At 49.1% G+C, this 15829-nt stretch overlaps 1 protein-coding gene across 1 annotated transcript in view; it reads left to right on the plus strand.

Moving 5' to 3' along the window:
* The first annotated feature begins 399 nt into the window (after nucleotides 1–399).
* Nucleotides 400–15829, plus strand: part of TMA16 (translation machinery associated 16 homolog) — a 207827-nt gene continuing 192397 nt past the window's right edge. The window contains exon 1 of the mRNA XM_069631374.1: nucleotides 400–614. Within this exon, the coding sequence (XP_069487475.1) occupies nucleotides 612–614 (3 nt within the window). The 5' untranslated portion in view covers nucleotides 400–611. The remainder of the gene's footprint in view (nucleotides 615–15829) is intronic.

Here is a 15829-nt window from a genome sequence, read left to right on the forward strand (position 1 = left end):
CACCTAACAGCCCAAACCGTCCGCCTTACTAACTGTTACGACGAAAATTCGTACCCGAATGTGTCCCTCTGCACAGGTTAGTCAACACATCTCTTCTCTCCGTTGCCCATAACAAACCCACAAAATACCAGGACAAAAAAAGCCTCTCTCCACCAGAAAAAAATAAATAACTATCCACATTACTGGGAACGGACGTACTAGAAATTCGCATGTGAACGGAGGAATGCCCGTGCTCAGCCCCACTGCACAAAATACACCCCCTTGAACATAAGTCCCTGTAAATTAAACGCGATTAGTAACGGAGAAATGGCGGTCTTCATCAGCTGTCGGCCCCGATGCTGTGTTCAGATATGACATTCTCTAGGTTACATTAGACTTCCCGTTCACAGCTTGCAAACTGCAAAGACTACACGTTGATGAAGTCCGTAACTTGAGACAAGTGACTTTTCAGACACAACCGAACGTAGAACTCACGTGACGCAAAGAGAAGGAGCGTTGCTAAGGTCCTTTTCTCTGATGGGAACTAAACACTACCGTCGTACGCTTTGGGGATAGTGTCCATTGACTTACATTAAGGAACAAACTGGAGAGGAAAGTCTGTGTGCGTCATCATGGTGGGTGATTATTTTTTGTGCTAGATCGTGTCATTTCGGATTGTGCTTGCTCAGTGGTTTCTGCAGCCCTAGTCCTAAGCACGTGGTGTACATGAAACGTACACAGTGCGCTGCTCCGCCCAGAGGCATTGCTGCATGATTAGAAACGTATTTTGTTTTGTTTCGCACGTTCTTACGAAGATCATTTTTAAGTTTCCCCCTCCCTTCCTATATCTTTATATACATATGCGAAATAGATGGTTTCATTAATCGAGCATTCATGTTTCCCTTGGGTGGGACTTGTAGTTTTCCTACATCTAAAACACTAAACGGATTGGGTGACCATATGATGCCTGGTGGGACTTGTAGTTTTCCTACATCTAAAACACTAAACGGATTCGATGACCATATGATGCCTGGCTACGGGAACCTTGATAGTCCTGCCAAACCCAGAACCATGTTGATATCAAAACTGATCTGGGTTCGTTTAACCTTCCACACCCGCATGTTAAAGCCACTTTGCACTCAGTTGTGATTTGTGTAGTGCCTCGTGTTTCGAGCTATGCCACTTTCAATCAGTGATCAGCATTCACAAGTCTACCCTTTCACTGGTTGATTACTTAAATAGGGGGGGGGGGGCAACTTTGGAAAATCGCCTGTCAGCCAAGTGCGGGATTCAACACAGTGTCACTCACACCCATCCTTTCCAGTCATTAACTTTTTTCGGAACCTTAGTGGCGGATGGCATTTTAACACATACACAGCACAAAAAAATAACAAAACTGTAGACCCATTACCTCCACGTCACTCTTCCTCGCCCCAGTACTTAGCCTGTGAGGCCTCACCTTGCTGGAACCTTCTTACATGCTCTGTTAGCTCAGCCCCTACTTCGGAGGTATAACTGTCCCTTTTACCCCATAACCTGGGCATTTGTCCAATAGTTATGCCATTTGTTTCCAACATTACTCATTTTATCAGCCCCTTCCGTTTCCCCTCTAGTAAGGTGCTGCATGAGACATTTCCTTTGTTTGGCATAACAAGGCCGCAGATTTATTTATTACATATACAAAAACCACTGCAAACAGGTATTAAATTTTTGATCCAATAGGTGTGGCGACTGCTCCTCGTCCTGCTTCCCCCTTTTTCTCCATACTGATTGCAGGCATAACTCCCCCAAGGCCTTCGAGTCTGAGAAACCGCCTGCCCCTGCAGGTCTTTGCGGACTGGGAGAGCGCCGTTTGTTGGGGGGAAGTTGAGCCCCAATTGCTACCGCCAGACACCCCCGCCGTTTAGGCTCCCAGGAGGCGCTGTCTAGAATGGGCGAAGCCCCTTCTGGTTTAGCAATGGCTCATTCGGAGTCTTAGTCTTATCCTGGGTTGCCACAACCCGCCTGTCCATCCTGCGACAACGACGTCCAGGCTCCGCCATAGCTGTAGGGTGGGAGGGTGGGAAACGAAGTCCTCCTCTCTTGGCGGGCGCCCGGCTGCTGGAAGAGCTGCAAGTGCTCCCAAGCCGGGCGCCCGCTGTACTTAAGCGCCAAGCCACGCCCCCTTTCTTTGTTGCCCTTCGCGGGCTTTCCGGGGCTCTTGGCGCCCTTTCCTCAGCTCTTTCGCCCTCCTCCCGGGGGGGGGAGGGGCAAGAGCGCGAAAAGGAGTAAGGCCCCTGCCCCGGTTATCGGGGTGCCTCCTCCACTCGTTGCACTCCCCTTCGTCACCTTCATAACCTGGGCATTTGTCCAATAGTTATGCCATTTGTTTCCAACATTACTCATTTTATCAGCCCCTTCCGTTTCCCCTCTAGTAAGGTGCTGCATGAGACATTTCCTTTGTTTGGCATAACAAGGCCGCAGATTTATTTATTACATATACAAAAACCACTGCAAACAGGTATTACATTTTTGATCCAATAGGTGTGGCGACTGCTCCTCGTCCTGCTTCCCCCTTTTTCTCCATACTGATTGCAGGCATAACTCCCCCAAGGCCTTCGAGTCTGAGAAACCGCCTGCCCCTGCAGGTCTTTGCGGACTGGGAGAGCGCCGTTTGTTGGGGGGAAGTTGAGCCCCAATTGCTACCGCCAGACACCCCCGCCGTTTAGGCTCCCAGGAGGCGCTGTCTAGAATGGGCGAAGCCCCTTCTGGTTTAGCAATGGCTCATTCGGAGTCTTAGTCTTATCCTGGGTTGCCACAACCCGCCACGCCAAAGGTGGGTTCTCGCCCACCGTGGCTCCCCCCTTTCCTAGCTTATAACTCCAGTAGTTTTGTGCAGATGTTCCAGAAAAACAAATCCATTCCCTGCTCCGACAAATGCACACCGTCCTTTAAGTAGTACTCCGTGTTTTTAAGATTGATCAGACCGTGCCTGATGTGTTGCAGGCCTCTCCCTTTGCAGAACTTAGCCATGGCCCAGTTCAACTTCCTCCTTGAGTTTTCCACGGCTGCCTGACTCTTGGCGCCCCTCCATTCGCGCCTCGAGATGATTTCAGACCATATGTTTTCCGTGTCCCTCAATTGGGCCGCCAGTTCCTGCAATGATGACATCATTTCTCTGAGCAAGATCCCCCTCCCCAACTCGGCCAAATCATTGCCGCCGAGGTGTACCACCAATACGTCAGGCCTCCGATGGCGCCTCAGGAGACTGCGTATGTGCCCGTGCAGCTGTGCCCATTTCATGCCCGGCACTCCGTGCCACTGCACCCGGTACTCCCCGGCGGTCAGCACCTCCTGCTTGGCTGACCAGCTTCCCTTGGCCCTTGTCACAAACGAATGGCCCACCACCCAGGCGGACCGCCGCCTTCCCCGCCTTGGTGCTACTGCGGGGAGACAGGAGGGAGGAACTGTTAGTCTTGCATTTTTTCAGGCCTGACATACCGCTTAAAACAACCTGACCTCCAGCCCCCAATCTGTTTGATTGTTTCCGCACCCAGGCCCATCCCAGCCGCGGTTGTGGCGGCCCCAATCCTGAAGGAGTGTGTCCCGAAACTCCCACTGGAGAACCCCGCCTCCCCCAGTGTTCTGTCCAACACCCTTTTGAACTGGAACAGGCTTAGTGCTGTTCCATCGTTGTGCACCAGGAAGGGGGCCTCCTCCCCCGTGTGGCACCTGTGGATCAGGTACCTGCTCACGCATCCTACTGGGCAGACCGGACTGTCTTGCACCCTCCCCAATGGGATCATTCTGCCTTTTCCCATCTGATCGGTCTTGGACCTCCTCAGATATAAGCATAACTGCTCCCCCTGTACCCTTACATCACAGCTCCTTAAGAAACTCAAACCTTTCCCCTTTTTGTTGGCAGGCACCAGCTCGCTTACCCTCAACGCCCCAAAAAATGCGAGAGAGAAGGCTGCTGCGAACAATCTTATTTCGTACTCGTCCCTGCACACCACCCACAAGTTCCTGATCAGTTTGTGCAATTTTCCCACATCTATGGGCCGTCTCTCGTCGGGCTTTGCCAATACCTGTTTGGCCCAACCTTTCATTGCCATGACAATATAATGCTCCCTCGTGGGATCAGGCATGCCCCTTAATTTGTAGAATTGAGCAATCGCCGCCAAGTGATATGCCACCCACGCCCTGGACTGTCCTTGGCTCCAGGACCATCCCACAAAGGCGCGCACAGGCCGGCCCTTTTCGCTCTCGGGCAGTATGTTACTCTGAAAGGCCCTGAACCGTTCCCAGCATGCCTTGTATCTCCGCATAGTGCCTGGTGCGAGGGCCGTGTTGATCAGTGCGCTCAGATCTCCCCAACCAGTCCCCACCACTGTGACTGGAAGGGTGTCATCCGTGCGCTCGCCTCCGGATGGTGTTCCCGGAACTTTCCCCACTGCAAACGAGAAAGAGAATCAGCGGCCACATTCTTAACCCCGGGTATATGACGCACCCTGACTTCTGCATTCAGTTGCAGCAAGCACCTAGTCAATTCCCTGAGCAGCCCCAGTGCCCTCCCGTTCCTGCTTGTTCCCTGGTTGATAATCTGGACCACTGCTAGGTTGTCTGACCAAACTAGCACCTTCTTGTCTTGCATCTGCCCTGGCCAGAGCTTGAATGCCACCACTATCGGGAACAGCTCCAGTACCGTAATGTCCCTAGCGATCTCCCTGGACCGCCATTCCGCCGGCCAAGCTTGCCCGCACCACCTAGAGCCCAAGATAGCACCAAAACCTAGGGCCCCTGATGAATCGGTAATCAGGTTCGGTCCATCTCCCTTCCCCAGGGGTTCCTTCCACACCAATACCCCGTTAAAGTGATCCAGAAAGGTGTTCCACATTTCTAGATCTTTCTTAACCTCTCTCCCTAGGCGCACGTGTTGGCCTGCGTGTTTCAAGCCCACTGTCTTCAATTCTATGCTTCTAGCGAAGGCTTTACCTGGAGGGATCACTTTGCCTGCGAAATTTAAGCTGCCTGCTAAGGACTGGAGCTCTTTCAAAGTGGCTTTCTCCTTGCCCAACAATCCCGCAATCACTTCCTTCAACCTCAGTACCTTGTCTCCCGGAAGCCTGCACACCCCTGCTACAGAGTCAATTTCAATCCCCAAAAACACAAGTGATGTTACCGGACCCATCGTTTTTTCCTTCGCCAGAGGTACACCAAATTCTTTCATCAACCCCTGAAATACCGCCATGAGGTTCTTGCAATCCTGGGTCCCTTGGCCCCCCACAAACATGAAATCATCAAGGTAATGCACCATCCCCCCAACCTTGCTTCTTCGCCTTACTGCAAATTCCAGGAATCTGCTAAACCTTTCAAAATACGCACATGAAATTGCACACCCCATCGGTAAACATTTGTCGTAGAAGTAATCCTGCAACACCTTGAACCCCAGCAAATGATGGCTGTCTTTGTGAATCGGTAGCAACCGGAAGGCTGATTCAATGTCCGCCTTCCCCATGAGGGCCCCCACACCCGCTGCCTTTACCACGTCCACTGCATCTTCAAATGTTGCATAATGCACCCTGCATTCTTCCCCCGAAATGCCATCGTTCACCGACTCCCCTTCGGGGAAGGACAAGTGTTGGATCAGTCTGTACTGCCCCTTATCCTTTTTAGGTACCAAACCCAATGGTGAAACCACCAGGTTTCCCAGTGGAGGAGTGCGGAAGGGGCCAGCCACCCTCCCCAATTGTACCTCTTTCCCCACTTTTTGCGCCAATATTTCGGGCATAGCTAGTGCAGATTTTAAATTGCAAGCCTCCTTAGTTCCTAACTGCCCCTGGAAGGGAATCCTAAATCCCCACCTGAAACCCTCCCATAACAGTTTTGCGTCACCCCTTTCGCTGTATGCATTCAAGAAAGGAATCATGGCCTGTAAACGTATTGGCGTGGGCAGCTCTGTTTCAATCATGCTTGCTTTTCTCTTTGCCCTTTGCGCTGCCCCTTGACTTGCCCTCTCGGCTGGTGGGGCTGTGTCTCCCTGCGCTCGCTGCTTTTGTGTGTTTGAACCTGCACGCATTACCATACGTGCACCTCCCTTCGGCGAACAACCAACATTCTGGCAACTCCCCTTGGTAACTGGGCCGGTTGGTCCAAGAGGAGTTCCCACGAAAGGACCCCCTCCCTTTCGCATAGGACCCCCTGCCCCTGCTATGTGCTGTTCTTTCGTTTGCCACGCTCTCATCCACCGGCCTGGCTGGGACCGATTTCGTATCTATGCGATCCCCCACGTCTACTTCATCCCATGTCATTCCCGGCCATACCTGCATTTTAAGTCTAAAACCTTTATCGTAGTTGCTCCATGTATCCCCCCCATGCTTCAAGTATTGCTCGTGAATATACTGCTCATACGCCATCAATGCCACGCCATCTTGTGGGAATTTTTCTAACATGATCGTGGCATAAACCCTGAATGCCCTCAACCAGGTATGTATGTTGAGCTCTATCCTTGGCCTCTCCCTCTCCTTCTTCTCCCTTTCCCTCTCTGTGGGTTCGCTGAAGCCTTGTCCCGCGGGGACCATTCCCAACAATTCCATAATGTCCATGAATTCCTTCCTCCAAACCCGCTCTTTGTATGCCAACGGGATATGCCATGCCAATGCATTGATCGCCACTCTGGCCGGTGCAAACCCTGGCATGGGCCTCCCGTATATTGTGTTACTACTGGCCTGCTCCTGCCCCTGTACCTGTGAAGAGGCCTGTGCCCCCCACCAAGGTGTCCCCCCAATTTGTGGCATGTAGATGGTGTTTGACCCCTGTGTCGCCATCTGCACCGGGTTCCCTCCCATTACTGGCTGTCCTGCACCTGCCACTGGCTGACTCACCCCCGAGCCAAGTTGCTCCGTGCTCCCATTCTCTCCTTGTATTCCCTTACCCCCCATGTTCAAAGCATTCTTATTAACAGGTAACTGACAATTTGCACCCGTCACCCAAGCTTCCATGCATTCCCTGAACATACCTTTCACCATCTCCAAGGTGGTTGGCGCCTCCGCTGCTACCGCCGGTGTGGCTACAGGTGTGCTGCGTGGACCTCCCATTGGTCTTGGAGCCTCAGCAGGGACAGGTGCCGGAATGGCCTCAACCTCCTGCGCCCTCCCCTTTCCCTTGGGGTTGGTTTTTCTTTTCTGTGCTGCCGCCGCTTGCTGCTGGCTGTCCTTGGCTTTCTTGGTCATCACCCTTTTCCTTTTGGTGACCGGCTCCTCCTCGTCCTCGAGCTCCTCGATGTCCAGCTCTCTCCCTTCCTGCGAGTGCACTTCCACCCATGCCTCCTCGATGGGTGTAGGAGGGAACAAGATGGGTGACTCCGCCCTCTGATTGCGTCCCGCAACTTCCGCTCCCACCTGTGCTGCCATTAACTGCATCCAGTCGTTGCCATATTTGTCCCCTGCTTTTCTTGCCATCATTAAAAAAGCCTCCAGGTCTTCTCTCTGTTGTTCCTCTTGGCTTTTTCCTTGCCTTTGCATACTTTTTCTTTAAGCACTGCCCTTGCCAGCAATGCCCGCTTTCTTTCTTTCACAGTCCTCGTAGCTTAGTGAAAATTTCTGCTTACGTTGTTGTCCTTTCACTAGTTGTTGCCTTGCCTTAGTTTGCTCCTTCCAACTCCTGACAACACCCTTAAAAATTGCTCAGGTCGCCTGCCTTGTCAGCCCAAGCACTCCTCACTTGTGCAACGACCTAATGCTTGCACCCCGGGTGCTCTGCGCACGAACGGGAAGTCCGCTTCCTGCTCCCGCCTCCACGAGCCGTTCGGATGCAAGGCTCCTCTTTACTCTGCAGCGTCCAGCCGGCTACGAGCGTGTTGTTCCCTGCCGCTTCCCCGCTCGGTGGGTGTTCCCGCCTGCTTCCGCACCTTCTTTCCTGCCTACTGAGAGCGTGTAGCTCCCTGTAGATTCTCCGCTCGTTGGATGGCCTGCACCGTTGCGCCACGAAGTCCCGCCTTCTTTCCGCCGGCCACGCCAAGAATTGCCGTCCCGGAAGGAACCTGCCTCGGGACCCTCGCGCTCCGTCGCCGCCGCCTCCGGATACCGTCTGCTTGTTGGACCCGCTCTGCTCTGCAAACACGAAAGCGCTGTCCCACGAAGTCGATTCCCACACGTCCCGCGAAGTCCTCCTCTCTTGGCGGGCGCCCGGCTGCTGGAAGAGCTGCAAGTGCTCCCAAGCCGGGCGCCCGCTGTACTTAAGCGCCAAGCCACGCCCCCTTTCTTTGTTGCCCTTCGCGGGCTTTCCGGGGCTCTTGGCGCCCTTTCCTCAGCTCTTTCGCCCTCCTCCCGGGGGGGGGGAGGGGCAAGAGCGCGAAAAGGAGTAAGGCCCCTGCCCCGGTTATCGGGGTGCCTCCTCCACTCGTTGCACTCCCCTTCGTCACCTTCATAATCCTTATTTTTGTGTGTTTCTTTTCATTCCTGCCTGAGCTTTCAGGCTTTCTCTCTTTAGTTTTACTTTACTTTATTGTACTTGCGCACCATAAACCTGAGGGCGCATACAATACAAACATAAATACCAACACGGTTACATGTAACAAAGAAACAATCACCATGGGTATATAAGGCACAGTCAGGAAAAATAAAAGGAACCTCGTCAAACGCGGATAATAAATGACTAATAACGGCAGTTTACAGTTAATGAAGATAGGCCAGGAAAAGTACTCCCTAAAGAAGTACACCTCAGAGGATCAAGTTGCAGTTCGATGACCCTCCGGGGAGGTATTTACACCGTCTTAAAAACGCAGGTTGAGTGCTGACCCCACAGCCCACTAGGACACAATCACTATTTGGTTTTGAGCCCTACGAAGAATCTTTATGTCCGAGAGTCTGACCACACCCGGTCCTGTTCTCAGCCGTAACCAGGCAAGAACCTTGTTACGTAAAGCTTCTCTTGACTCTTTTCCTTCGCTTTTTTGAATGTTGTGATGACAACATTTCTCTGGTCCATAATGAAGTCATGAGTACTGAATTAGTTTATTTTTGGCATTTCTGATTTTCTTAATTGCAAGATCCACGAGGATGCCATCCTAAATTTAGCCTTCGCAGCTGTATGTTTTTTAACCGCTTTGTAGCCAGATTTCAACTCGGGTACCGGAAAAGACCGAAGTATTTCATGTGTTGGACCTTTAGTATCTAGCATTATGGGTTTTAGCCCACTCATTCCTTACCAGTATTGGCATAATAGGCACCAAAGACTCCTTACTGCAGGAGTCATTTTGTGAAGCTTGGTCTGTCATAGCTCTTTGTATGTTGACTTGGCAGGCATTATCCGATTTAGGTGCCTGTAACAAGGTGACTGGACTAAATGGCCCATCTGTCTGCGATGCTGCGTTCACCCTAGGCGGGCGTAAATCCGAAACCCAAACATTTAATGCATCTGCAAGTAAGCCAAGATCAAAGGGACTATTGCAAATAAGTAGCTACTTGGCAATAATAGCCATAAGAGCGGGCCATTGCGAATGACCAGTATGCTCAGATTGAGATAGGTTGGACCTGGCCGGCCCCTCCCCCCCCTTGAAAAGCAAGGGGTGATGAGATTAGGTGAGCCGCGTCCCTCCAGGCATATTTCTCAAAACCGTCCAGGAATGATGATACAGCTGGGGTCGGGACTGGCACAGTGGAAATATTTCCAGATTTTTGTAAACTATCCTGGGCTACAAGTCGTGTAAAATCAGTCTTCAGTACTGGGCTATCCAGTTCCTGTATTAGGCATTTACAAGGGGAGCCAGGGTTCTCAGGGTTCTCAGTTTTATCCACCTCCGAAGCAAAGTGGAAACCTTGCAATCTGAGTCTCCTACGAGAACTGAGAGCCAAGACCTCCGAAACACGGTCTCTATTAGTCAAAGGAGAGGGAGCCACTGATCCCGCTAAGCCCTCATCTGCATTTGATTTAACACCCAGCCCAAGGGTAAGGTCTGTGTGCTCCTGGTTCCTGGTCAATAGGCTTCGAGCACTAGCCTTCTTGCGTGCAGCCATAATTTTGACCAGGATAAAGAGAATAATCGATGAGTGTAGAACAAGCCGAGAGTAAGACCAATAAACGACATCTCCCACAAGAGGTGGGGCTAACCCACCAGTATCTGCAGCACGGGTGAGAACGCTTACCACATCAGAGTATGCCGCGTTAAGCTGTCCTTTTTTTATTACCTCACAAATAACCAGCCAGGGTGCCTTACACTTGCCCTGAACGGCTGTGAGGCAGCTGGAGAGCCGGCAAAGGCAGATGATCCAGTGCCGGAGCTCCGCAGAGTCTCTGCCTTACAATGCTGAGAAGCCGCTGGAAACGCAGGATCGCTGACCTACGACCAGCACAAGCATAGAGGATTAGAGAAAAGGACCCACACAAGCTTCAGGCTGCACAGCAACCTAGAGTTACCGCCGACTCCGACACCTTCTCTGCGTGGGGGTTGCATGGCACATAGGGGAAACAGTTGGCAACCCTTGTTTGGGCATTCCTCCTGAAGGTCTTGGGGACTGCAGGGTTACGACGAGGATGCCTGCCAGGTCCCCTGCAGGGTAGAGGGGCCTGGCAAAGGAGAGCCCCAGATGACTTAGGCAGATCTGAATGCCCTGTATACTAGACTCCAGTCATTGTTTTCCCCCCCGACTGTCGCAGGTCCCATGGTGAAGCGTGCAAGGGCCAGGCTGTGAAGAGCCTGAGGGGCAGCTCTTGCATACCTCCCGACCTTTAAATTAATTGGGGCGGGTGAACAAGGAGAATATTATTTTGGGTGGGTGAGAGCCAATCAAAATGAATGTACGATTAGGAGGCTTTGCTGGTGAATAAATAAATTCCAAGGTGGGTGAGGTTGCGAGTCCTACTCGCTGTTGTGGAGGCCCGCTATGGCATCCAGCAGGCCCTCTGAGTGCTACAATCACTGGCAGTCTACATGCCCAGTGCCGGTGGGGGTTGGGGCCTGCCCTGGACATCTGGCAGACCCTATGGTACTAGAGGACACCAGCACCAATGGGGGTTGGGGCACAGCCAGCCATGCCCCTGACCGTGCAGGCCTCTGCCACCGTTTAGTTTCTTTATTTATACTGCGCGCCGAACCCTGAGGTAACTGGTCGCTAGAGACTTCAATCGAGTTCAACAAGTTACATGCATTTTCATAGTATATGGGAACAATAACAATAAGTGCGAGTGACCAGGGTTACATGATGGTCGCAGAGTTTCTAAGTGAAACAAAGTGAAGTACAGTACAAAGTGAAATACAGTGAGAGAATAAGCAAGCCATGGTTAGAGCGAATTAGTCAGACATTTAGCAGTTCTTGTGTTAGGGAGAATTCTCATAAATGTGCTAATTCCCTTCACCTTCGAGACCCCCAGCAACTTTGCTGGATTTTGAGGATTGATTTTTTTTTTTTTTTTTTTACTTTGAGAGAGTGTGAGCCTAGTTTCCCACTCTCTCATGTATTTTGATGTGCATTTTACTCTTGTGTTCTTTGTTTATGGGGTTTTAGACAACTCCATAGGCATCATCTTTTCATGTGTGTCACACAGCACCCTCAGTGCAGTGACACAGGGAAGCCTTTTAGGCTCTCCCAAGGTTTAAACACATTCTCTGGGATAAACTACCGTTTCCCAGAGAATGTTATGTTATGTTATGTTGCATTTATATAGCGCCTTATATACCATTGGTATGGTCTGAAGGCGCTGGTAGGTTGAACGCCCTTGGGAACCGAAGTTCAGGTCAGTAGAGAGAGTAGAGAGAGTCCAAAGGTGCGTGTGCGCACCAGGTATGTGTGCAGCTGGTGCGGAATTCGTGTGGTAGCTGCTTCTTAGCGGTAGGTGTGGTGGTTGAGAGATCAGGAGTATGTGTTCGCTCTGGCAGGATTTATCCAGACCGAGTGTGGCTGCGTTAGGCCTGAGGTGAACGCCTGGCTGGGGGGTGTGAAACCAGCAGTGTTTACTTAGAGTAATGGGGAGTGAGCGGGAGATGTTGATATGAGAACAGTTATACCGAATGGTGTCATAGTATCTCTGTGTTCTAGTTGAGTGGTGGTGTAAAGAAGAGAGTAAGCGTGGGATGTGGTATGATATATGCTCTTACAAATGTTCCCTGCATTCCAAAGCATAATATGTACGTCACGCAAATCTATGGGGTCAGGTCCGTTCTATGTATTTTTATTCCTTTCATGCGTTCAAGGTTGCCCTACACATTCCCGTCAGCTCGACACACTCACGCACTCTAGTCCACCTTGCGTGCTCTGGTTTGTCCCTCATTCTCCAGTGTGCCCCACGCATACACTCATGTGTTCCATGTATTCCAACTTTCAGAGAGGCTATTGGGCATACTTTTAAATGCAACTTTCAAAGAGAGTACACTTCTAAATGCAATTGGGCACACTTCTAAATGCAACTTTCTCAGAGGCTATTGGTCACAACTTCTAAATGCAATTGGGCCCACTTCTAAATGCAATTGGGCCCACTTCTAAATGCAACTTTTCTCAGACTGGCCATTGATCACAAATTCTAAATGCAATTGGGTACACTTCTAAATGCAGTTGGGCACACTTCTAAATGCAACTTTCCTCGGAGGGACTATTGGGCACAACTTCTAAATGCAGTTGGGTACACTTCTAAATGCAATTGTTCTCAGAGAGGCTATTGGGCCCAACTTCTAAATGAAACTTTTTCTCAGAGAGGCTATTGGCCACACTTCCAAATGCAATTTCACAGATGGGATATTGCCAGACATCTAGATGCAGCTTTCTGAGAGGCTATTGGGCACACTTCTAAATCCACAGAGGGGTTATTGGGCACACTTCTGAATTCACAGAGGGGCTACTGGGCACACTTCTAAATGCACCTTTCACAGAGAGGATATTGGCACACTTCTAGATGCAACTTTCAGAGAGGCTATTGGGCACATTTCTAAATGCAACTTTTCTCAGAGGGGCTATTGGTCACAACTTCTAAATGCAATTGGGTACACTTCTAAATGTAACTTTCTCAGAGAGACTATTGGGCACAACTTCTAAATGCAACTTTCACGGAGAGGATATTAACACACTTCTAGATGCAACTTTCAGAGAGGCTATTGGGCACACTTCTAAATTCACAGAGAGGCTATTGGGCACACTTCTAAATTCGCAGAGAGGCTATTGGGCACACACTTCTAAATGCAACTTTCAAAGAGAGGCTATTGGGCACACTTTTAAATGCAACTTTCACAGAGAGGCTATTGGTCACAACTTCTAAATGCAATTGGGCACACTTCTAAATGCAACTTTCAAAGAGGCTATTGGTCACAGCTTCTAAATGCAATTGGGTACACTTCTAAATGCAACTTCCACAGAGAGGCTATTGGGCACACTTTTAAATGCAACTTTTCTCAGAGAGGCTATTGGTCACAACTTCTAAATGCAATTGGGTACACTTCTAAATGCAAATTGGGTACACTTCTAAATTCACAGAGAGGCTATTGGGCACACTTCTAAATTCGCAGAGAGGCTATTGGGCACACTTCTAAATGCACCTTTCACAGAGAGGATATTGGCACACTTCTAGATGCAACTTTCAGAGAGGCTATTGGGTACACTTCTAAATTCACAGAGAGGCTATTGGGCACACTTCTAAATGCAACTTTCAAAGAGAGGCTATTGGGCACACTTTCTAAATGCAACTTTCAAAGAGAGGCTATTGGGCACATTTCTAAATGCAACTTTTCTCAGAGAGGCTATTGGTCACAACTTCTAAATGCAATTGGGTACACTTCTAAATGTAACTTTCTCAGAGAGACTATTGGGCACAACTTCTAAATGCAACTTTCACAGAGAGGATATTAACACACTTCTAGATGCAACTTTCAGAGAGGCTATTGGGCACACTTCTAAATTCACAGAGAGGCTATTGGGCACACTTCTAAATTCGCAGAGAGGCTATTGGGCACACACTTCTAAATGCAACTTTCACAGAGAGGCTATTGGTCACAGCTTCTAAATGCAATTGGGCACACTTCTAAATGCAACTTTCACAGAGAGGCTATTGGTCACAGCTTCTAAATGCAATTGGGCACACTTCTAAATGCAACTTTCAAAGAGAGGCTATTGGTCACAGCTTCTAAATGCAATTGGGTACACTTCTAAATGCAACTTTCACAGAGAGGCTATTGGGCACACTTTTAAATGCAACTTTTCTCAGAGTGGCTATTGGTCACAACTTCTAAATGCAATTGGGCACACTTCTAAATGCAACTTTCAAAGAGAGGCTATTGGTCACAGCTTCTAAATGCAATTGGGTACACTTTTAAATGCAACTTTCAAAGAGAGGCTATTGGGCACACTTCTAAATGCAACTTGGGTACACTTCTAAATTCACAGAGGCTATTGGGCACACTTCTAAATTCGCAGAGAGGCTATTGGGCACACTTCTAAATTCGCAGAGAGGCTATTGGGCACACACTTCTAAATGCAACTTTCAAAGAGAGGCTATTGGGGACACTTCTAAATGCAACTTTTCGCAGAGAGGCTATTGGTCACAACTTCTAAATGCAATTGGGTACACTTCTAAATGCAACTTTCAAAGAGAGGCTATTGGGCACACTTCTAAATGCACCTTTCACAGAGAGGATATTGGCACACTTCTAGATGCAACTTTCAGAGAGAGGCTATTGGGCACACTTTCTAAATGCAACTTTCAAAGAGAGGCTATTGGGCACATTTCTAAATGCAACTTTTCTCAGAGAGGCTATTGGTCACAGCTTCTAAATGCAATTGGGCACACTTCTAAATGCAACTTTCAAAGAGAGGCTATTGGTCACAGCTTCTAAATGCAATTGGGTACACTTCTAAATGCAACTTTCACAGAGAGGCTATTGGGCACACTTTTAAATGCAACTTTTCTCAGAGAGGCTATTGGTCACAACTTCTAAATGCAATTGGGCACACTTCTAAATGCAACTTTCAAAGAGAGGCTATTGGTCACAGCTTCTAAATGCAATTGGGTACACTTTTAAATGCAACTTTCAAAGAGAGGCTATTGGGCACACTTCTAAATGCAACTTGGGTACACTTCTAAATTCACAGAGAGGCTATTGGGCACACTTCTAAATTCGCAGAGAGGCTATTGGGCACACTTCTAAATTCGCAGAGAGGCTATTGGGCACACACTTCTAAATGCAACTTTCAAAGAGAGGCTATTGGGGACACTTCTAAATGCAACTTTTCTCAGAGAGGCTATTGGTCACAACTTGTAAATGCAATTGGGTACACTTCGAAATGCAACTTTCAAAGAGAGGCTATTGGGCACACTTCTAAATGCACCTTTCACAGAGAGGATATTGGCACACTTCTAGATGCAACTTTCAGAGAGGCTATTGGGAACACTTCTAAATTCACAGAGAGGCTATTGGGCACACTTCTAAATTCGCAGAGAGGCTATTGGGCACACACTTCTAAATGCAACTTTCACAGAGAGGCTATTGGTCACAGCTTCTAAATGCAATTGGGCACACTTCTAAATGCAACTTTCACAGAGAGGCTATTGGTCACAGCTTCTAAATGCAATTGGGCACACTTCTAAATGCAACTTTCAAAGAGAGGCTATTGGTCACAGCTTCTAAATGCAATTGGGTACACCTCTAAATGCAACTTTCACAGAGAGGCTATTGGGCACACTTTTAAATGCAACTTTTCTCAGAGAGGCTATTGGTCACAACTTCTAAATGCAATTGGGCACACTTCTAAATGCAACTTTCAAAGAGAGGCTATTGGTCACAGCTTTTAAATGCAATTGGGTACACTTTTAAATGCAACTTTCAAAGAGAGGCTATTGGGCACACTTCTAAATGCAACTTGGGTACACTTCTAAATTCACAGAGAGGCTA

Source organism: Ambystoma mexicanum, chromosome 6q (genome assembly GCF_040938575.1).
Source record: "Ambystoma mexicanum isolate Mex_15411 chromosome 6q, UKY_AmexF1_1, whole genome shotgun sequence".
Taxonomy (NCBI): domain Eukaryota; kingdom Metazoa; phylum Chordata; class Amphibia; order Caudata; family Ambystomatidae; genus Ambystoma; species Ambystoma mexicanum.